This window comes from Sylvia atricapilla, chromosome 5 (genome assembly GCF_009819655.1).
Source record: "Sylvia atricapilla isolate bSylAtr1 chromosome 5, bSylAtr1.pri, whole genome shotgun sequence".
NCBI lineage: Eukaryota > Metazoa > Chordata > Aves > Passeriformes > Sylviidae > Sylvia > Sylvia atricapilla.
This window is the reverse complement of record NC_089144.1, coordinates 11,263,898-11,288,716: the sequence shown is the minus strand read 5'-3', so window position 1 is coordinate 11,288,716 and position 24,819 is coordinate 11,263,898. Positions and strand designations below refer to the sequence as shown.

Here is a 24,819-nt window from a genome sequence, read left to right as displayed (position 1 = left end):
ATGTAAGTATTCATTTGATAGTGGGTTTGTAATTAGTAATCTCTTGCCTGATGAAAACCATCTATTAAAATAAACACAAACCAGATACAACCCCATTATCTTTTAATATTTGCACATCCTTCTGCTTTCTAGCAGAATATTTATTGAATGGAGTTTTCATTTAGGTTGTCAAGATAAATAAATGGGCAATTTGGTAAGAGGGTATAAATAATTATTTATACAGTGGTGTATGATCAACCCTTTATGAAAGCTCAGAATCATAATTTATTTAATTAGTTTTATAAAGCTATATTTATGCATTTATACACAGCTCCATAGTATCTATGAATATGTATTTTATGCATATTTTATGTGTTAATGAACCACACAACGTATGGCTCAAATCACAATCTGCTCCTGTCAGCTTTGGCTCCTGTGAAACAGCTACGCAGAAGAGAAGTTCAGAGTGAGGTTTAACTCCCCCGTTATTCTAAGTACCTATGAAATGTGTAACAGAAGCTTATGACCTTGATGACCTTTAAAAAGAGTGAGAAAGAGAAATATGCTCAAAACACAGGTATGGCTTTTAAAGAAATTCTGAGGGAGTGCCACCATTTTCTTGTCCAGTTTTGCCCCAGTGCCACCCTCTGGGACCTGGGACACCTGCCCATGGGAGAAGCAGATGTGGATGAGCTCCATGAGTTGAGCTGCCCAACCAAGGGCCAGGGCTCCTCTACTCATGATCTTATTCTCTCCCACCTGCCACATTTACCTTGCCTGTGCAGCCAACACCCTCAGGTTTTTTTCTGTTACTTTTCAAAGCAGTCACTATCTGTCACTGCTTTTACTGCTTCTTTTTTTTTTTTTTTTTTTTTACCCAATGGGCTGTTGAGGGAAGAAAAACCTCAAAGGGCACTCAGCCAAATTTTCCAGGAGCAAAAGAAGCTCTGCAGGAGATGGTCTCTCACCAGCATTGCCCCCAGCTACCCTGTCAGTCTTGTTCAGCATCTAGGAGGCTGCTGAATGTCTTGGATAATTTTGTGGGTTTACAGTAGGGCTTGAAGAGATTAAAGACAGAATTGAAACCATCAGAGTCATTTTCTCTTGAGTTCAACCCAAGATTTAAATTCAAGTTTTTAGAAAAAATCCCTTAAGTGACATTTACATACTATGTTATTTCTTTCCCAAACTAAAGGCTTTATACTTGTGGTGGAAGTCTACATACTTCCAGTATTAAGGACTGAATTTCACAAGTATTTATTTTGTTAGTCTCAAGAGGTAAAAAAATGTGGAATGGACACATAATGAGTTTTAAAACTACCTGGATTAAGTTCTCCCTAAACTGGAAATCCTGTGGATTATATAGTTGTAGGGTCCTCTTTTATGAATTCTAGATTAAATCTGTTCTCTGTTTAATTTTAATTAATATTTAAAAAATATATAAAATAAGAGGAAATTAACTTGCTATTTAAAAATTGTTACTAAAAGGGCTAAATGAAAGCAATTTGAATGATATTTGTCCTTGTTACCATGGAAGCATCAGTAGGTCCGGAACTAAAGCACTGTTCAATTTTGTTTACATGGGATTAAATGTATGTGGAAGATTTAGTGTGTCCTTGTGCAAATGACAACACTGAAATGTTAACTAATTTGTAAGGAAAAGCTAATTTAGAGAATAAATTCTTTGACAGATCTGATAAACACCATTAAACAAAGTTTACTCCCAGATCACATACATAATAGAACAGAAGACACAGGCACTTGAATGAAGCCACTTCACAACAGTAGCTGTTTCCCATTGTTTGCAACTGGAATGGGACTATCACCCTGCCATAAGTAAACTGTTGTATTCCTAAATAAACAACCCCTGCCTATTGCCAAATGGAAAGAAGCCAGGTTCTGTTCAGGGACTGTGGTGATCCCAAGAGAAAAAAAAAAAAACAAAAACTAAAAACCAACAAATAGTTTAATTTGATCTGGCACTACCTTATTAACCAGCTGTAATTGTTAAGCTATTGCTCTGCAAGAATAGGGCAAAATTAAAATTGGCTGGATGTATTCCTGAATCTCAGCATTCTTGGATTTACTTTCAATCTAATCTTCACTCTGAATTTGCTGTATTTCTGAAGTTTGTCTACTGGATAGTTATGGCATCACTGCTTTTCCCCATTTTCAAAGCCCTGCATAGCTCATCCTCACTTATCTCACCATTTCCCATATGCCCCATCTCGTGGGCCACTTTTCCTTGACTGTCAATGCTTGTCACCAAGTGTGCTGGTGAGACAACCAAACTTGCATGCCCTTGCCCATTCTGCCCACTGCTCTTGTCAAATTCCCTCATGATTTCCTTCAGACACCTCCTTAGTGCTCTCTTCACCAAGCCTTATCAATGATTACAGAGAAGAGTGCACTGATGACCAGGATGAGCATTCTCCCCTCCTGCAGCATTTCCTTTTACTCCCACATGTCCTCATTCCCAGCTGATTCCCTGTGTTATAATTGGTTGGCAGTATCCTGGGACACAGGCTATCTTTTTGGTTTGTGTCTGGACAGGCAGCAATGGTGCATTCTTTGATCAGGGCTCTTTGATGCTACATTGGTACTATAATTACAAAAAATACATTTTCACTCTAAAATTGCTGTTGCCTATGAATATTTCCAGTTTATCAGTACAGTTCTTGGCCAAATTGTCTGTAAGACCAAGCAAGACTTACTAATTCATATGAGATTTCTACAACACATTATGAAGACATTAGTTAATGGGAGAGAGACAAATGCATGGTTGTAAAATCAAACTTTTGTCAGGAGCCTGTCACACTCCTTATCCTCCACCACATTTCTTAGATTTTAGGTTCTTTTAGGAAAGCCTCTTGATCATATGAGATGCAGGATTGTTTAAACTGTTGCTGGTCTAAACCACTGCTCAACAAGAGCAGAAATCAGATTTGGTGAAGCAGGCACTTTACAACTGGGCGTCTTTAAGGTTTCATAACTAAATAATGACCAACTTTCTGTTACATCCAAATGCCTTATGGGCCCCAGGTGAGATCTGGGCTCCTACACTATGTAACATGTCTGAACAATCTCCATATTTTAAAGACTTGTGTGCAAGCACCATGCAAGGAGACATCAGCTACCTTCAGTGTGACCTCTTGGCTAGGAGGATCTGGAGATCTCCAGTTCATCCTGCAATGGGAAGCAGCACAAGCCTCAACCAGATCAGCCTCTGTCACAGTTGCAGCTAAGGACACAGACTTGAAGATTTTTAGAAACTCAAAAGACAAATATTAGGAATGTAAACAGACGCACTAAAGTTCATCCAAGCCAGCTTCTGTCCCAGTTGTTCAAGTCAAACTTGTGAATCAATAAATACCTCTTGGCTTTACAGCATGGGATTTCTTTACTTGGAGAGTGGAACAGAGGGCAACTAAATGATACAACTGTGCCATTCGGCAAAGCATCAACAGGAAACACTAGTGTGAAATTCCTCAGTGTAACAGATTTTTGGCTGAGGTCTTGCATATCATCTTCCTGAGGTTCATTCCTGCACTCCCATGGAAATGTTGTTCACCTCTATGCCTTTAAAGCACTCACAGTCATCTTTACCATCATTTAATTAGCTTTTTATCAGTGACAAACACTGATGCTCCTCTTCATATTATCTCCCCTGGGCCTAATGGCCCTGATGATTCTTTCAGACAGCTGTAGCCTCACAATTTATTTTTTGGCGACATTTCTTGCATTGGAATGAATGTGTTGGGCATTTGGGCAGTGCCAGCTTGCAAAGGGCTGACAGCAGATGGAAAGAAATCTGCCCAGTATGCCTTCACCTCTACACAAGCAGAGGGCCATCAATTTCCCCCATTAAGAAGTTGTCACGCAGCCCACCCAGCTGGAGGAGCATCTCTGATAGCCAGGCTGGCTGGCGTTTGCTATTCAAATACAAAATGCACTTTAAAAAGAAACGAAAATATCATTTGTCGGCAAATTGAAAATGCGTGGCTTTGACCGCAGCCAATTTTTTAATGACTGTAATATTTTAAGTGATTATTTTTGCCACTTCAGATTGCTCCTTAGAGAGGAGAGGTTTTTTAATTAAAATCTAGGCAATGCAAACAGATGAGATATGAGAAGCAGAGGAACAAGAAAAAAGATGAAGAAAATTAATTGAAGCAGCATTGTCAATGGAACTATAAATTAGTTATTGTGTCTTTCTGGAAATGAGTCATGCAGGTTTTAAAAATTTAAAATTTTGACATGATAGCAGGTACAAGGATAGGTTAAGTCCTGATAAAATCATTCTTTGTATTCAATGTCCCCGTCAGCAAAGGTGTGGTGACAGAATTTAGGGACAACTTCAAATTCTAAATTCTGCGGATTTGGCTGTTAATGCTCCTGGCCTGAAATCCCGTTTTTAACCAAAGGAAAGAACACAATGGGATTAGAATACCTTCCCATGAGAAAAACAGAGCTTTACTCTTTCCCACGTGCTACATTTTTACGTCATTCAGTGTAGGCTACAGAACAAAACCCTTGGCTGCACAAGCAGGCCAGGAGCACAGAGGGTTATAGTGCACTTTCCCTTTACAAAACAATAGGATGAAACTTGTCCTGTGATGTAGCAAGAAACACTTTATGAAGTGTGTTTTCACTCATCATTTCCGATTATAGACTGTTATTCAAAGGCTAAGGCTCAAAACACTGCACTTGTTTATGAGTGATTCGTATGACTCGTATGGTTCTTAGTTTTCAATGACATTTCATGATGTTTGTACAACACTGACCACTCCGGTTTCCTTAATGAGTCATTTAACTGGCACGATCTGAACTATCCCTCCATGCTTCCAGGAACGACTGATGTTTGGAGCACTCTGCCCTGAGCATCATCTGCTCTTCTGAAAGCAACGGCGTGTGCATTTACAGCACTGTAAAATCAGAGTGAGAAAGAATCAAGCAAAGTTGTTTCTGCTCTTTGGCATCTAATGGGTGAATTCATGTTGTTTTTATTGATGTGCATCTCACAGTGACCTGTGAAGATCAAATTCTTTCCTTCTAGGACGCAGGAAAGACCCCTTGTGCTTTGACACCAGCTCAGAGCTAATGCTGGCTCCCTGCTGTCCCTCCCAACACTTCCAAGCCACAGGGAACTGGCATGGACAAAGGTGTAGGTTCAGCATTGCTGCCTCACATCAATTCTCAGCTGCCCAAATGACTCTCAGCACTACAGCCAACTACCTGTCAGTTCTAATGAACTCCTAAGCATTGTAACCAAGTATTATTATTTTAATTACAAGTGTGATTATTAGCAAAAAAAAGGGAAAAAAAAGCAAGAGCAATTCCATCCATGGGCTAGATCCAGCCCTTTCAAATGCCTCCTCATGGGCACAGCTCAGAATGGCCACAATCTAAAGGGAAGCCAGTCGACAGGTTTTGTGCACTCTGCACTGCTTTCTTCAACTCTCCTCCCCTCTCACACTCCTCCTTCTACCCACAGAGAAGCAGGAATGTCTCTCAGATGATGTGCAGCAGGAAGTCTGCCTGTCTCTTCCCAGGAAGATGGGGTGGATAAGAGCTCCTGTGAGGTAAAGCAGCTGGCTAGAAGGCTGGGTTTGGCCCACAGACCAAATACTGCCTTGTTGTATCTTACTCAAAAAACAAAGGAATCTTGTCAGAAGAATCTACATCTTTGTAATTTTGACCAATGTAAGGTCAAATTAAAATTATAAATTATTATTATATATTAATATAAGGTCAAATAGCAATTTCAGTCTGCCATTTTCACAATGGCATACATAGAATATGTATCTTGTCCTTCAAACAAATACAACTGAACTGATTCAGAAAATGGATACCTGAACACCTCTTAAAGAAAAATTTAAAAGCAAAAGAAAAGGAAAAAAAAATCTTGTTCATTTTAGCACAAACAAATCCAAAAGATATATATGGATCAGGATGTTTGTTTTAGAAGAAGACAATCCGAAGCTGTTCTATTAATTAACAGAGTATTCAGATATTTGGAAATCTACTCTGGAACGAGGGAGGATCAAATAGCTTAATCAGCCTTTCTTTTTTGCCAAATTCCCAGGCCTGTGTGCATGTCTTCTCTGCTCAGCAACACACAACAACACAGGTTCAGGAAGGACTTGCAGATCTAGGATGTGCATAGCCCTGGCTCTGCTCAGGGTGTGGTAAAAGGTCACAGTGTTTTACACATATTTTCAGCGTATTTTTCTGAATGTGAATGTTTAGTTCTCCCACTCTTTTCTTATGCAGCTTTCTCTTCTGCCACAATGGCATGCATGTCTGGGAAATGAAAACAAGCTGAATGTGATCACCTGTTATTTAAAGGGCTTACTGAATCAGGATACTGGGATTGGAATATTTTCAGGGTTTATTGGTCATGCCCACAGTAGTAAATAAAATGGATGAGTTACCATTCCCCAGTCCTAAACCCAACCTGCTCAGTGAGGCTGGCAAACACCTGCCCCCATTGCTCCATCCCATGCCAGGCTGCACACACAGAGCTCAGCACAAACAGCCTCAGCTGTAGTCCCTAAAGCCTGCAGACCAAACAAACCAAGCTGTCCAGCTGAATGGCAACCTCCAGCCCCCAAATGAAGAATGGCTGCAACCACTGTGAGACAGCAATTCTTCAACTTGACTCTTCTCAAAGATGGTAACACTGGGTTAACACACTGTGACCAAATACATTGTCACTCTGGTGTCTGTAGTGATCCCTACTGCTCTTTCCCAAAGTGGAAACATCCCAGAGACAGGTGGTTTGGTCTCAATGTTATTTTTGTGTAATCAAAGCACTGCAGAAACATAAACTCTAAGACTACTGAGGTTCTCTCCCTTCTCAAAATTAGCTTTAGAGCTTGCGCAACCCATTTTGGGCTAGGGCAATCAGAGAAAACCAAAGAATTTGCAAATGTTGTACCTCAAAGCTCAGAAATTTCTGGTCAAATATACAATACATAAGAAGTGCCCACTGAAAACTGATATCTCTTTTCTTTTCCATAGGAGTAGAGATCCAAGGAGCATTATTGACAGAAGCACAGCATTCTTCCATGCATTTCAGCAGCCTCAACCCCCAGAGGCTAACGTGCTCAGTTGTGAGGGCGTGCTCATGGTCAGAGCTGTCACTGGAAATATGGAAACCCAGTCAGGAATTTATCCTGTTCAACACCCTTCCACATAGTCCGACGCAGATAAACACGTTCCAGTGGATCCAATTAATCTCCTAAGGGTTGCTTGGCCTTGCTAACAGCACCTCTCTTGCCTTTTGCTGTCTTCTTTGGAACCAAAACACACAAGCTCAAAGGCTTATGTCTCAGCTTGCATCCTATTTCAGTGGCCAGGTCCAGCTGCGTCTGCAACCAGCCATGTGCTTTCAAACGAGAAGCAACTGCTCCTGAGGGCAACAAGAAATGTAAGGAAATCCCTGGGGGGCCAAGCTCGAGCAGACTGTGAGAGGAGGAGAAACTGCTTCCCAAGCTGGGCACAGGAAAGTTCCCACAATGTTGACTGAGAATACAGCAGCCAAATCTACCAAACTGGAGTGAACACGTTGTTGTAAATTTCCCAGTCATACTCTCCACTCCAGTGATGCTGTCTTCAAGGGATGTACCCCCAAAGATGAGCCAGGGACTCAGTAGGCACAAGGAGGACACCATTCCTCTGGGAGGAGAGCATCTGCCTAGGTGGATGCAAACTCTGCTGTCTTTTGCTGTCAAGGACAGAGGGTGGTCTAATGGCCTACTCGTACATGTTAGATCCTCAAGAAATATTTTTAAACCTATTTTTTCTAAAATATTAATTGAGAAAGGATGAGAGGATATGAATTGAAACTTGTATGGCACAGGCACGCTTGGGTATCAGAGAAAAGAGATTGGAATGATGCTCAGCATTGTGATAATGAGTATGGGAACTTTAAACACATAGATGAGAGTTAAAAAGTTAGCATGATATAGAAATGAAACTTCATAAAATCAAAGAATATCCTGAATTGGAAAGTACTCACTGGGACTATCAAAGTCCAACTCTTGGCCTGCCCAGGACAACCCAAGAGTCACACCACATGCCTGAGAGCATTGTCCAAATGCTCCTTTTGAACTCTGTCAGGCTGGTGCTGTGACCACTGCCCTGGGGAGCCTGTTCCAGTGCCCAAACTTCATCTCTGGGTAAGAACCTTTTCCTCATAGCCAGCCTAAACCTCCCCTGACACAGCTTCATGTCATTCCCTCAGACCTTATCACTGGTCACCAGAGAGGAGATCAGTGCCTGCCCCTCTGCTCCCCTTGTGAGGAAGCTACAAACAGCTATGAGACCACAATTTGCTGATCCCTTAGTAAAAATGTAAAGAAAAAAATTAAATTGCTATACAGACTTTGTGAACAAAGATCAGGACTATTTAGCAAGTTCTTGTTGTCTGGGAAGCAAAAAGAATTGTAGAAAAAGGGAACTAGAATTATCTGTGATGGAAGCTACTCCTGTAACATTGTTAGGATTTCTCAAATATTATTCTGTATGACAGTGGTTTTGGGTATGATAGAGAAATCTCCTATAGCCTTTTGGGTATGATAGAGAAATCTCTATGCCATATTTAATGTCATTAGCACAATCTATCAGGATTCATACATTTCTTTTTATACAAAATATTATGTTTGTGATGAGCTGAGATTAGAGCAAAGTGTTTTAAAGAAAATAATAAAAGATTTTGTTAATTTTAATATAATATTCCAAACATGAAAAACAAAAAAATAATTGTCAAAAATTTGTTCTTGGTGTTAGAATACTACGACAGGTTTTATGCTGATCTGATGTAAATCTTGACCCAATTTATAGTCTTACTTTTGACATAACATGAAATTCACATTGCAAAATCTGTTCAAATTATATTTGGCAAGATTGTTCCTGAAAATCTGAGGAAGACTGCAGCAAGAGCTAAAAATTAACTGAGTGAAGGAGTGTTCTGGTGACAATACAGACACAATTCAGGGTCCCATGAAGAATTAAAGGCCTGCCTCACACATAGCCTTAATCCAGTGTGGCTACACCGCAGTCTTACACACAGCCTCATACTGGTGTAGGTGGCTACACACAGTCAGAGGTCAGCTGGACCTCTGTCAGCTGGACAGGCATTTGCACATTTCACTTGTACCTAAAATATAAGATGAGCTTGGGGGAATGGCAAGTTGGTGACACCTCACTCATGATGTTTAAACTTGATGGGATTTCTGTCTAGAAATTCTCAGTGCTCAATGATCTCCAGGTTTAGACCCTCCATCTTTCATAAACACCTAATTGTGTTTACAAATAGCTGAGTTTAACTAAACAAACCCCTAAATAACTTCCCCAACCAAACAAAAAAAAATTATAAACAGCAGCAAAAAAGAAGCTTATTTGCTGAAGTTTAGATGTTTCAGAAAGAGCAAAGCAGTGTTTAGGCTTGGACAACTGTGAAAAGTAACAGTGCCTATGGTACACTAATCCTTTCTTTTCTTTCACACCTTCATACATGTGGTCTGGATTTCAAAATCCAGAGATAAGACTGACAAAACAACAAGTGTTAACCAATCACAAAATAATTTATTAAATACTCAGAACATTATTTGATTCTAAAATGTTGTGTAAAAACTTTACCAATATATCAAAGTACTTGCTGAAGTAAAAAAACCAGTTAATAAGACGGCACTATGATTAGTAGATCAGTGGGAATATTTATTTCCTAAACTAATAATCTGAAGCCATTTGTATCAGGTTCTGTGGGAAAAGGATGAGGCCAAAACCAAACTCTTACTGCCCTCAGTATTCGACATCTGTTTCCTGTGCAATTGCCAAAACCATTAACAACATCGTAAATGAACTCTGACATCAAAACTTTGTCAAAGCTTTTCTGAATGAAAATAGGATGAAACCAGAAAGGCACTAGCTCTTGAACTTCTGGCTGCTTTGAAACATAGACAGCAAGAATCCAGCTGTTTTCCAAATATTGAACAACTCTGCTGTGAAGGTACTCTGCGCACAGAGATCTTTTTGGCCTCCTTAGAGTTTCTCTCAAGGTAGGATGGATCTTGATCTTGCTGTATCTCACATATCACAACAGGATCATACTGGAAAAGAGAATCTTAAGGAGCAGCCACTACCCAAATGCATGCTGCAAAGAAGATGAGATACTCACAGGCAGAAAAAAATGGGAAACCTTTTTTTTTTTGTGATGATTTGTGAAGGGAGTAGCTGTAGCTGAACAAGACCAAGTTAAAAAGCAGGTATTTAAAATATCTAACAGAAAGAATTTGAATTTGTTTCAAAAATATTGCACTGTTTTGGTAAAAAGAAGCTGCTTTCCATTTTTTGTTACTTGATCTTTGACATGGCAGTATAAACTGCCATTTGGTTTTGGTCACAGCAGAAAAGTTGCATTGTTTTAGAGAGCCACTGGGATAGAAAACAAAGCCAAAAAGAACCCAAAGCTAGAAGCAGATGGAGTTACCTGATCACCCTTGTGATCACAGTTTGGTTAGATGTTACTCTCTTCTTCTACTTAAAAGAATAACAATAACATTAAGCCATGGAAAATTAGACTAACCTTAACTGTGGCTCCAGGAAAGAAAAGCCAGTTGCCAGTATCCACAGGATCCAGATTATCTTCTAACACAACTTTTCTGTGAGCGGCATTTATGATCAGGACATTGTCCAATGCCCAGCAGGCTTCATACACATCACCAGCCTGAACATAATCCTGTTTCCACTGAAAATGGACGTTCTCTCCTTTAGCATCTTCAGGAAGGTACAAGATGTGGATGATTGTGCTGATGTTGGAAGGGGCACTGAAAAACAATGAAAGGGAATTAGATAAATGTTAAGCCATAGTCAGGAACACTTTGCCCTCAATTAACACATTTGCTAGGCGTGACACGGTTGTGCTGACATCCCTTGTATGCTGATAAAACTTCTATGGAGATCAGAAAATACCTGCCCTGAGGCAGAGTCCCACTGTGCCAGGCAGTGTACATCCAGCCCAAACAGGTAGCCTGGCTTCTAAGAGAGTGCAAGCTCAGGAAATAAACAACAGATAACTGCAGATGTTTGGAGAGCAGGAGGATACAGCAGGACCACGTCCATGCTCAGTGCTGGTCACAGATGGTAACTGGATATTGTCAGGTATTTTGCAGGTATGGGCCAAAGAAAATGTTAAGGAAGCTCATTACAAGAACGGGTCTCACAAAATTTGATTTTTTTTTTCTTCATCAAAAGAACCTGCTGACTTCTGATGTCTTAGTCTCTTAGGATTTGGATGGAGCAGAATGGTTGGAGAGAAAAGCTAGGAAAGCTCTGACAAACATGTCCTTCCAATCCCACACCCCTGCTGTCAGGATAATTCTATGGATGGGGATGGTCAGGTTGTCTTTCTTTTCATGTTCTACTTCAAGGACAACACAAAAGAATCCATTTGTCCTCTCTCTTGCTGCTGAAAATGGAGAATGAGGGGTGGAAAGTCAGACCTGGAGCATTACTATTAGGCAATGATTAGGGCCTTGAGCTCTTCTTCAGAGAGCTGTCCTCAGAGCTGTGAAAGGATTGAGGTTCACACCAAAGCAGTGGGGGATGCATGGGAGGCTGGGACAAGGTGATTCCAACTGACCAAAGGGATATTTCAGACCATGGGACACCATGCTCAGTCTACAAAGTGGGGGCAGAAGGAGGAAGGGGGGATCTTTGGAGTGATGGTGTTTGTCTCCCCAAGCCAACATCTCATGTGATGGGGCCCTGCTCTCCTGGAAATGGCTGAGCTCCTGCCTGCCCAGGGGAAGCAGTGAATTAATTCCTTGCTTTGCTTGTCTGCACTGCTTTTGCTTTCCCTATTAAAGTGTCTTTATCTCAACCCAGGAGCTCTCTGCCTTTTACCACCCCTGTTCTCTCCTCAGTCCTGCTGGTGGGGCAGTGAGAGAGCATCTGTGTGGGCCTAAACCTCAACACCCACCCAGAAAGGGAATTAGCTATATTCAAACCTCAGGCTGCAAGGAGCTACAAAACTGAGGTTTGCAAGATGTTAGCTAGTCAACGTTCTATCTGCCTTGGTAGTGATGCTTTGACGGGTGAATAGTTTGTCAGAGACAATCCAGGGCTTTTAGGGATAAAGGGCACCAACAGCTTGCTTGTATAGCAGAAAACAGAGGAAGTCCTCTTTTGAAAGCAAAGCAAAATGCCGAAAGGCGGCTGCATTTGTGCCGTATTCACACCCAGAGTGTGCCCTCACGAACGGCCCTGCTGAGCCCGGCGTCTGCGACCCGCCAGCGCTGCTCTGAGGCGGCTCGCCCCCGCACAGCGCAGCGGCCCGGGGAGAGACAGCCCTGCCCGCCCGGGGAGAGACAGCCCTGCCCGCACAGAACGGGACAGCCCTGCCCGCCCTCGGGACAGCCCTGCCCGCCCGGGGAGAGACAGCCCTGCCCGCAGAGAACGGGACAGCCCTGCCCGCCCGGGGACAGACAGCCCTGCCCGCCCGGGGAGAGACAGCCCTGCCCGCCCGGGGAGAGACAGCCCTGGCCGCCCGGGGAGAGACAGCCCTGCCCGCCCTCGGGACAGCCCTGCCCGCCCGGGGAGAGACAGCCCTGCCCGCCCGGGGAGAGACAGCCCTGCCCGCACAGACAGCCCTGCCCGCCCGGGGAGAGACAGCCCTGCCCGCCCTCGGGACAGCCCTGCCCGCCCTCGGGACAGCCCTGCCCGCCCGGGGAGAGACAGCCCTGCCCGCACAGAACGGGACAGCCCTGCCCGCCCGGGGAGAGACAGCCCTGCCCGCCCGGGGAGAGACAGCCCTGCCCGCCCGGGGAGAGACAGCCCTGCCCGCACAGAACGGGACAGCCCTGCCCGCCCGGGGAGAGACAGCCCTGCCCGCCCGGGGAGAGACAGCCCTGCCCGCCCGGGGAGAGACAGCCCTGCCCGCCCGGGGAGAGACAGCCCTGCCCGTCCGGGGAGAGACAGCCCTGCCCGCCCGGGGAGAGACAGCCCTGCCCGCACAGACAGCCCTGCCCGCCCGGGGAGAGACAGCCCTGCCCGCACAGAACGGGACAGCCCTGCCCGCCCGGGGAGAGACAGCCCTGCCCGTCCGGGGAGAGACAGCCCTGCCCGCCCGGGGAGAGACAGCCCTGCCCGCACAGACAGCCCTGCCCGCCCGGGGAGAGACAGCCCTGCCCGCCCGGGGAGAGACAGCCCTGCCCGCACAGACAGCCCTGCCCGCCCTCGGGACAGCCCTGCCCGCCCGGGGAGAGACAGCCCTGCCCGCCCAGACAGCCCTGCCCGCCCGGGGAGAGACAGCCCTGCCCGCACAGAACGGGACAGCCCTGCCCGCCCGGGGAGAGACAGCCCTGCCCGCCCTCGGGACAGCCCTGCCCGCACAGAACGGGACAGCCCTGCCCGCCCTCGGGACAGCCCTGCCCGCCCGGGGAGAGACAGCCCTGCCCGCCCTCGGGACAGCCCTGCCCGCCCTCGGGACAGCCCTGCCCGCCCGGGGAGAGACAGCCCTGCCCGCACAGACAGCCCTGCCCGCCCTCGGGACAGCCCTGCCCGCACAGAACGGGACAGCCCTGCCCGCCCTCAGCCGAGCGCAGGGCCGGATCCCGCCTGCGAAGCACCCCATCTCCCCTTCACAGCGGCCCTCCTGCCCCGTGTCTCCCCACTTCTCCCACCGTTCCCGGGAACTGCACGTAGCGCTGTGAAATGTGCTGAAGCACGATGGGATAAACACTGCAATTCATACGGACCACGGGAGAAACGAGCACCCTTCCATAATTCATCCTCTCCACTTCGCACGACACTGCTCTACTGACCTAATTTCTGCTGCTTGGCTCCAGCATCAAAGTTGAGGGAAGAGAGGTCAAACTGCATGCACATTAACTTCAAAAAAATTTGGTCTCAAGGGCTTGTGTTTGCATCCTCACGGCTCTTAAGTTTCCTGGCTTGCAGAGCTATGAGAGCAACTGAGCTGATGTTATGGACTAGGTGTGTAATTTTGCATCGCTGGGAGAAATATAGAATGTATTGTGTGGTTACCCTGAGGCAATTTCAGTGCCTCCAGTGAATTACTCTCACTTCATGTTTTTCTGAGATAAGAATTAACACCAATTGTTTTACTAAAATTGAATGTAATTTAAGTTTTTTTGGTTTTTTTTTTTTTTTTTCAATGAAACTGTAGTCCCACTCCCACATGGAGTTGGAGGATGAGGTACTGAAATATACAACCTTGCAGCTAGAGTTTTGATTATTCATCAGAAATTAAGGATCCTTTTGCTCTGCAAATTGCCTCAATGGACTGAAAATAGGCTCAAGAAAGTCACTTGTATAGCACTGACACTGAGGTGATGCAGTAAGGCACACTGAGATGCTATGAGTGTGTAACATATAAATAACAGCTTTTTCTTCCCCAGTTGTATAATTATATTTTTTTGCTGTTGCACAAAATGCCTTTCCTATTATTACTCAATAAAATATGCTCTCTTAGAAAAATCCGTCTCTGACACTGGCTCTCTCTTTAAAGGTGTGGATATTGTGATGAAAGGATTTGAATTTTCCGTTCACAATCCCTTGTGTTTTCATGCATGCCAGTTGGTTTAAAAGTAAAGCACCATTCATCATAATCTTGTTCTTACAAGAATGTTAAGAGCCAAGTGTTCATATCAAACTATAAAATTTTTATATTGAACTTTTACTCTACCAAAGAAGAAACTTGAAACATTATAAAATATGGCCCTTGCTGACATTAAAAATGGTGCTAAAACACAAAAAGTGATCAAAGTTTTGTTTTTTTCAGGCACCTTAACGTGTTGGTTATTGGAGTTGCATTTTAAGTGTGAAGTGATTCTCTTCCTCACTTCCCACATACTTGGTGGATGAATTTGTGATTTACCAAACCTAGTGGCAGTTCTGCAATTAGCCAGAAATTTCACCCCTCATCTTTTGTATGAACAAGGACAACTGAAAAGTTAACAAATAAAACAAGTTTTAAAAGAGCCAGGTTTAAACACCAGCTGCTCAGCTGGAAAATGTGAAAACTATTAAAAAGCTGTAACAAACCTAATTTTCTCCAGCTGAGTCCAATCTGCAGAACTGTTCTTACTGTAGGACACCGTGATGCTGGGATCTGAGTAACTAAAGCGACATGAACCCGATCCTGGGGAAGCAATAAAATGAGAAGTGTTACGACACAATGAAGCATAAATGATTCTCCAATAACCACAGTTGCTGACTGTGCCTTTGTCACCTTATCACTTCTCCCCATTTTAAAGTGCTTTGATTGATGATGAAATTTCCTGTGATCTGTTGCTGAAAGTAAACACAAAATAATGCATGCTTTATGAGTCAGAAATAAAGTAGAAATGATAAATCACAGCAGTGCCATGTAATCTCTGCAAATTTCCCAGGGGAAGCCAAGTAAATTACTTAACATCCCCCAACTGCAGGGAAAAACCCACCATCTAATGTTTAAACAAAACCTTCTTATTAGAGAATCATCCACACAGCAGAATTCACAGGGAAAACAGTAAAGAACTGTTTTTCATATAACTGTATGAATAAAGAAGTCTAGAAATAAAAATACAGTAAGTGAGAGGAAAATACATACAGAATTACTTGAGCCAAGAGCAAATGTGATTTAGGAATTTAAAAGAACAAAGATGTTACAAAATTAGTTATTTTAAGGTTGCCTGAAGGAAATTAAATTAAGAAATCATCCAATATACTCCCTAGATCCTATAATTAATAACAAACACTTGATGCTGATCTGGGAATCTCAGAACACTTTACAAAAATGAACTAATTAAGCCTTATGGCACCCCTGCAAGGTAGGGTAATATATTTACTTTTGATTTATAAAAGGGTGCCTTCTGGGTGTTGTCACAAAAGATGAGTTTAACAATTAATACATGGGGCAGTCAAAATATCATGAAAACAGGACTGAGAAATTTCTCCCTGAAAACATGATAAACAACCTGAGTTGTAATTAAACACACTAAAAATACTATTTTTCCTCAGACACCAGACAACTCATCTATCTCAGAAAATTCGATGCTCAGTGAAACAGACACACCCATCTGTGTTCCAAAGATCAAAATTTCATAAGCATGTGAAATTCAAAGCAGCAGACCTCATGTACTTTCCATGTTTAAGAGAAGCAGCTTTCAATTAAATATCATCTCTGATGGCATCAGGATATTGCTGAGTACCACAGCTTTGCTCGCACTACGAGTATGTATTTTATGTGCCACAAGTAGTATGTTATGTTTATGTGTCTCAGATACGGTCAATCACACTGAAAATTGTGTAAATACATATTCTAATATATGTATAAATCTATGTACACACTGCTGACAATAAAATACTATCATGTTCCAAGCGGGGCTGCTTATTTTTGTACAAGAAATAAATGGCCTGATTAAAAAGGTGTTAACCACTTGTACAAGAGAACAACTTACACGTTTTAATGGGAACATATGTCATTAAGCACAAAGCTTGCAGCCCCATCTCCCCTGAGGCAGTTCACATTCACAGCTCTCAGCCCTACAGAACTGCTTTTCTACTCTGAGACACACACCACATACCTCTACAGGGGGAAAACCACTCCAAAACATGGAATGAAGTCCCGTGTCTATAATTTTATCTGATACATCAACTAGATTCTTGGAAATGATCCACAAAGTTGTTTTCCTGTATCTTTCACTAAATGTTAAATTGCAAATAGAGTAACAGATACTTCCGAGCCACTACAGCTGCATGTGGTATGTTCAGCTGGTCTGACACGTATTCTTGCTGTAAAGAGGCACAGAATAATTAATATTGCAAAGGCAGCAGGACTTTGAATTAGCAGCCATGTCTCCAAAATGACTACAAAGCAACTGTCTGGTTATATTTTACTGACAAGGCATTTTATTTCTATCATATTAAAACCAAATGATGTCAGGAAAAGCCTTTGCGTTTCATATTTGCCCATCTGCTGAGATGGTCTACTTTACTGAGTGACATCTGCTGTCACTTCCTACTTCTGTGGAATTTAGGAGTTCCAACCCTTAATCACATTTGTCCATTTTATTTTAGAGGAAATCAAAAATCAGGGAACTACAGCCAGTTTGACGTCTTTGGCCAGTCAGAGGCTGTGAGGTAAAACAGCAACATACTGAGTTTTATGTTAGATAGAAATTAAAAGAACATAAACAGTAAAAATAACCAGCAATATAGATTTTATACCATATGCCATTCCAGTTAGTGTTACAATCAACTTTTGGTACAGTGCACTTAAACAAAGCGAAGTCAAAACATTCTGCTTAAAAGGGGGAAAAAGGTCAGATTTGCTGAACAATCAGCATGAAAAATGTCTTTAGATCTGAACACCATCAACTATGCAATGAAGACCAAAGCTGTTGCTTAAAAGAAATGGGGGCCACTCAGAAATGGCTTTGCAAGGTAGGTGTGGTGTTTCAGTTCTGATACCAGAAAAAGAGGAGTGGAGACAATAAAAAACAGGGAGAAAAAGGCTGGATTTTATTATTATTTTAACAAGCAGGGTGGGTTGTATTAAGATTAAAGATAGTTTGGGAAAGTCCTCAAGCAGCAATTACTGGCTGTGATGACAAATGTGGTTTTTTAATCAGTGTTTAAACCCTCCTTTTGTAGCTCTTGACTCAAAATCATAAGATAGTAAGATGATTTTTCATGTACCTAGCTAATTTTGCAAAACTCAAGCTGCCAAAAAATTTAAAGGTATTGGTCTTGTACTTGAATATTTCACAGAACTAAAACACATCCTAGTTTACATTAGGAATTTCTCACCAAGGGAGGAGGGTGAATATGCAATTGCACTACAGGCCAGGGTTTACTGAGATGGTCTTGTGAGTCACTGCCTTTCAATATAATTTTCAATATTACTTTCAGTACTACTATTACTTTATACTATGGGCTGTTATTCTACATCATTCTTATTTCAGTAATCCTAAACTAGGATTATTTAAAATAGAAATCTGTTTTTCTGGATGTTTGCCTCTACCTTGACCAGCAAAGCTATATTTTGAACAAATATGTGATCAGAACTCAAGTAAGAACATGGCAGGAATGGGCCAATTCAGCTCAGGAGGGATGTGTCCTTCCCACTGCTGCCAGAGATGGTAATAAACAGTTTGTCAGCTCTGAGCAGAGAAGCAGGGGCAGAATATCATGCCATAAATATTCACACCTTCCTGTCCTCTGAAGGAAAATTTGTACATAAAACCTTTTGAGTGAGATTAGAGTCAGTTTACTTTCAATCAGGAAAGCCCAGGATTTGAATTAGCCCTGAAAATGGGCAGCAAAACCTACACAATGATTACTGTAAACAAGTCTGTGTTAGTAAGTTACTGCATTAGAGAAAAAATGCTGTTTATTCCTTAAGATGAGTATGTCACAGCAAGATTGATCCCTTGGTGAGGTTATTGCTAGATAAATCTGGCTAAGGTTTAGGATTATAATTTCAGTATTAAGGGTTTACATGAGTAACTATCTGTTGGGAGTAGGGGGCACCCCAAGCCATCTTCTCATCAAGAACAGCCAAATTTTTCTTTATGTATGTACAAGACAAGCTTTTCCTTGTGCTTCAGGAACAAAGTATTTTTTTTTCCCTTTGGAGTTATTTTACTCCTTTTGATAGACTTTAATTTGATGCTGACAGACTTCCAAAACTTTCAGAGAAAAACTAAAGTAGAGACAACCTTCATGGATTTAATATTAAATGATACATTAGAAGCTCAGATAGCAATTTTGTCTGTTATCAAAAATTATGAGCAGCTTCTATTATAAAACCCAGCCATTTACATATACTGAATATTCTGAAACACTAATTTTTTTGGCTGGCGCTTTACATGTTTGGATTTTTTCCCAAGCCAAATTTCAATAAAACAAAATTTTATCAAAGTTGAGTCCAAGCACCGATGCTAATGGAAGATGGTTTTGACTGGCAGAGTATGGGATTGCTAAACATGTCCTGACAACTGCTTTGTTGATTCTTCTTAGCTAAACAGGGAAGAATAGAAAAGTGAAACAAAAGTATGTTTCTCAATTGTTTTGCTGCTTGTTTCACAGGACAGGTAACCCACAGCCAGGACCTGACTAGCACTGACCACTCTCAGCATATGCAACTGAAAGAGTCATGCTTTTTTTGTCTTTCTTAATCTTAGGTCTTCTTAAGCTGATTTTGGCAATCTAAAGTACTGGTGAGTATTTTACTGGCCTTATTTTTTAAATGTTATGTAGGTAGCAGTATTAAGAGCATAGTATTTCAGGAGAGATGTTATGAAGGCACCATATATCAGCTGTTTGTACCCAGGTATTCAGTTATTTATATCCAGGCTGACAATGGCAGGCAAAATTAATTCTCACTACGGCTTTGCCTCCAACTGTGTCAGATTTACAGAAACCCAAGTCATAGAGCTGTTGGTCTTTAAGATTTCTTAACAACATTGATCAGAAGCTGGTGTTTTGCTGAGATAAAACTGGGTGCCATCTGCAAGGGAAGCAATATTTTGCTCCTTATAGAGTGTGACGTCCTCTGCCTCTTGACAGCCTCTTGATAGTTCCTGCGAGTGCTTCCGTGGATAAGCAGATGAGATATCTAATGCTGGCTTTAAGGAGAATGAGTCTAATGGGGGCTGCACAAGAAAGATCCACACAAAAATTGTGCAGAAGGGTTCAAATTGTGTCCTGAGTGCAGTCTGAAAAACAAAAGGGCACTGGGAAGATTCTCTTTTATCTAACGCTACAAGATTACTTTTATTAATTTTGTTAATGGGATGAATAATGATTAGTGTTTGCAAAGGATTATAATATTGTGATATCACTTGAATTAAGCCAAACTGGATAGTATAAACTATTAGTGGTCAAATCTGGCTGGCTTACTAATATTTTTTTTTCCCAAAATAATAAACCACACAGTTTGGTATAATGAATGGTCCATGGGTTCTGATATTTTTAGGTGTATGTTTATATTGGCTTTTGATCAAGAAGAAAATGGTTTTAACTATTTTAAAATATAGAATATTTAGTACTGGATATATTGGAGATACACTGGTAAAAAATATGCAATGCTTTGGTCATTCCATTCTACTTCTGAAAACTTTCTCAATAGAAGGTCACAAGAGCATTTTGACTTTTCTTTGAAGTCACAACTTTTAATTTAGTTACAACTGTGATTTTTAATTGTGACTTTTAGATCTTTAGACTTTTTGAACAGCTTTTCCTTATTTATAGAGTGAATTCCGAGTACAAAGAGGTATTTTGAGTGTAAAAAGTATTTAAATTTAAAACTGTAAGAGCTGCATTCTGTTTTGTAATCATAGTCTATCTGTTCACGGAAACAAATATTTTTTATTGCTGGCTGCTTTTCTTTCCCTTGTGGGAAAAGGCTTTTGACTGTCTGTCTTCTTGTATGTGTTCTGATAAACAATCTGAAATAAATATCTGGCACCAGGAAAAAAAAAGCCGATTGTGTTTGCCTTTTATAAAAATCAGATCTACTTTTGCATTAGTGAGAATTACTAATTTTGTAATATAAAGTCTCAGCTATTGTTTTTCTGCAGGTTTCTGAGAGCAGCTAATTTTTGTTCCACTGGCAGATTTAGGCTTTGTTTCATTTTGGAAATGCTGGGTAGTTATTTACATGTATGTAAAATTAACGGGTTGACAGGCAGGCTAAAAGCCACCACTGTAAAATTGTAAAAGATGAGGGGAAAAAGAATTAGTAAATACATTTGATAAAAAAATCAGTCAGAAGAACTTCATAAATGAAGCCCTAAAAGTTAATCTGAGGTTAAGCTCCAGGAGGATGGGGCTCAGCAGGCTGTCCTTGCCCAGGGTGTGATTCTGGCTGGAGCATGGAGCAGGTGATCACCCAGGGGTCCCTTCCCATCCACCTCCTGCCAGGATTCCCAATAACAGCAAATGTACTTTCCATGAATTAATGCAGCTAATTTCCTTTAGATGAGAAGTCTGAGGAAATACTTATCTGGTTCAACTTCCTCTTAGTCTATTTATATTCAGAGATCTGATGTGCTTCCTGCGCTCACACAAATTTGTTCTCTTCTAATGAACAAGCTCAGATCACAATTCATATTTGCATGCATATCTCAGCTTTTTGTGCTGAGAACGTTAAGGAGAGAAAAATAAGCCAAGCAGAAAGCTATATTTTCCTCATGCCAGTGTCCAATTTATTCTGACTTAAAGCTAATTATAGTGTCTCTTTCTGAGATACAGCCAGCAGGTATGTGCTTGGGTAATGTCTGTTGCCAAATAAATAATTACATGATGCTAAATTTAACCATGCTCTTGAGTGCACCAACACTGTAAAACAAAACAACTTGCTGAAGGCAAACCGAGCAAACTTGCTTAGACCTGGCTGAAATGGACACCCAGAAACTGTAGCTACTGAAAAAACAGCATCATTAATGCTCCCAAAATACTCACAGTTGCTCTTGGATGTCTGACAAAATAGTAACCCCCGTGTTCAGGAAACATTTTGTACTGTGGTACCCATATTCTACACTTCAACATTATTGCCATTAAATAGTTTGATTAAATAGTTTGATTAAATAGTTTGATTAAATGTCACATTATGTGGAGGCCCTCTAAGTGAGAGGGTGACCTCTCAGTGAAGCTGGGCAAAATGTAAATGATACCATGTGAAGTAGCTCAGTAGCACACTAACACATATCAATAAATAGAAAGAGATGCTTTGTATAGTTGTGTTTAGCAGCCAGGGTCAGCTGTGAAGGTCTAGAATCATGAAAGTTAGTACTATAAGGTGCTGGTAAAGGTATTAAAATACTGTAGGAAGATACGTGAAGTTTTATTTAGATCCTTACAGCCAGTCCAGTCTAGAGAGGCAGTAAAAAACACATTGGTCCCAGGAACTGTGTAAAAAGAGGTATCTTGAATACATAGATATGAAAGTTCTTTCCTTGGCTGCTTTAGTGAAATTCTCTGGCACCAAGAAAATCTGGGAAGTAATTTTTCTCAAGCCAATTCTGCACTGAGGTGTGTCTCTTTCTGGAAACCAGTAAAACTGATTGCCTACCTTTAAACATATATGCAGGTAGGTAATAATTAGCTTGGCAAAAAATGGTTTTTGCAGTTCCTGATGGGCTTTTCTATTTTTATCTGGTTTTATTTTTTAGTCCCTCACCCACTGGAGGAACAGCCAGAACTGTTTTGTTTAGCTGTGGGCTTCTCAGTTTCCCCTCTGGGAACTACAGATGCTTTGTTGTTTAATTCAAAAATGGACCCTTTTAATCATACAAAAGTGTTATCCTCATACAATGATACGAGCAGGATTAAGATGAGTCTATCTGTAATCCAGCATTTATTATTTGCAATGACCAATTCCATAATGGCCCACGTTTGACTGCAATGTGGTGGCACGGCCACCTGCCCTGGATCTGAATCCCGAGGCTCTTTATATTTTCTGTTTTTCTCCATGTAGTAAATCTTTAATGCTCACATTTTAATTCCCAACAGAGGCAGAGAAACCCTAGTACAGAAGTAATAAAGACAATATTTCATTGTAACCTTGGGCTAGCCAAAACAACACAAATCATTTTGCCCCAAAGCCATTAAAATGTCTTTCAAATACAGCATCAACTTTAAACCCTGGTTTCAATCTAGATATTGCCTAGGCAGCTCCTCTTGTAAAACTCAGTGAAATCAATAAACACACCTAACATTTCCACATGCACTGTGAAGAGTACTTGATGACATTACTTACCTGTCTTATTCTTTCACATTAGATGTAATGTACAACCTATGCATCAACACAGAGAGCTTTTCCACCACAAAAGGGAAATTAATAGGTATCATATCAGAGAATAGCTAATGGCAATTTGGGTAGTCAATCAAAAAACAAACAAAACAAAACAAGAACAACAAAACCCCCCCAAACCCAAAACCAATTATACGATTATACCAATTGTACGATTATTTTTTGTTCATCACAATCTTCTGTTTGCTGAGGTTAGTAGAGAAGTAAATGCGAGTTCTGAAGCACAGAATCTTATCAGGTAAGGACTAATCCAAAGGGCACATTCAAGAATTCTAATGATGATGCTGATGATATAATAAAAATAACAACAATAACAATAATCTGTAGATTGAGCACACATCAAGGTAAAATAGTATTTCTGTTATCTACATAATCAAATAAACTTTATAATTTAATTCTGCAAGACTACGCTGGTAAAAAAGGCAAATTGCCACTACAAATAGTAAGGAGAATAAATAAACCTGAAAAAAATTGCATTTTACTCTGTAAAGATGAACACTATTCGTGCTTTGTCTTCAACAACCATCACCAAGACCATTAGGCCATGGATTTTTCTAAGTAAAACAGCTTTCACATAGATCCTAGTGACCTTGGTAGTTCAGGGAGGGAAATAATTCTGCTGCTAATGATTCACTAACCTGATGTCTCAAGGTGAAGCAGGGCATGACATGAAAATTCTTTTGGAATCATTATGTCAAAGATCTGCATCCAAATCTGTGATCCTCACTCATATACTAATTAAAAGCAATCAATAGCAGATTTTAAATAGTTTTCTGAACTACAGTCACAGAGAACTGTGAAATCAGCAGCATTAAAAACAGACTGTAAATAAACTAAGCCACCTAGAAATCCTTGGTATGTGCATTGCACATACACCTCACCACTTAAAAAACATGATAGTATAAATGTAAATTCATCACAGGTAGCAAAATTACTCTGCAGTTAAGTACAGCTGATGGTCTGATGGATTTTAAAAGCTCAGGAAATCTGAAGACAGGGGTGATTACTCAACCAGAAAATAAAGTTGCAAGACTGGAAAGTGTGTTGAACAAGATTGGAGAAATTATTACTTCTGTTACTGGTTTAAATGATTATACTGTAAGATTGCCAATGAAATATTTATGCATGTAAAAGCAGAGAGTTTGACGTTTTATTTCCTTTGGAGGAAGATAGAAAGTGGGGGAAAAGTGGGTACTATAGAATGAAGATCACCCCTACCAACAGCTCTGCACTTTGGATTACCAAAAAGTCCTGAATAGTTGAAATATTATCAATAGTAGTATCTCTTCATAGTGCTTTAACCATATTAAAACCAATAGATACATATATTTACATTTATATTTACATTTACAGGTTCCATTAGAAAGATACTAAGGGACATTGATAAACTGCTGGCAGGTATTGTTAGTGATTGTTATAGATTAATTTAATACACATGGAACCGTCTATGGAATACTTTTCAAAAGCTATAATCAACAACTAACTTGGTCAAATAATTTGGAACAACAGAAGGTGCAATAGCAATAGACGGCAGAGAAGTGACTGGATGATGTTAAAGAAGCTAATAACAAACTGTAACTCTTGGTCAGCCCTTGAAATTGTTGGGTGGATGATCATTGTAGGTCCCTTCCAACTGAAATGGTCCTGTCCTGTCCTATCCTATTCCAGAAGCAACAGGAGAAAAAGGCCATTCTTAATCTACAAGTAACATCCAAATGCTTGTGACTCCAACCCAGTGAGCAAATCACAACATGAGTGACCCATCCTCTGGATAATATCTACTGGGATTTTCCTGAGAAGACAAACAGAATCCATCTGGCAAAATCACAAAGCACTCTCACAGATTAAAACCTGATACTGAAACCTCACTGAAAATTGTTTTTACTGAAGGTTGATGTGCTAGATTTGATTCATGTCAAGTCTTTTCTTTAGCAATAGCCAAGGCATTAAGCATATGAACCACACAGTGAAGATGCCCAAAGAATTCCCAGTGTCCAGGCCTGACAGCCTTC

The 24,819-nt window shown here is 41.0% G+C and overlaps 1 protein-coding gene across 1 annotated transcript in view; it reads right to left on the bottom strand.

Annotated features, from left to right (window-relative positions):
• The window catches only part of RELN (reelin), a 287,001-nt gene that overhangs the window by 113,649 nt on the left and 148,533 nt on the right, over positions 1-24,819 (bottom strand). The window contains exons 11-12 of the mRNA XM_066319238.1: positions 15,052-15,148; positions 10,571-10,811 (exon numbers count right to left, since the gene is read on the bottom strand). Coding sequence (XP_066175335.1) covers positions 10,571-10,811; positions 15,052-15,148 — 338 coding nt within the window. The remainder of the gene's footprint in view (positions 1-10,570; positions 10,812-15,051; positions 15,149-24,819) is intronic.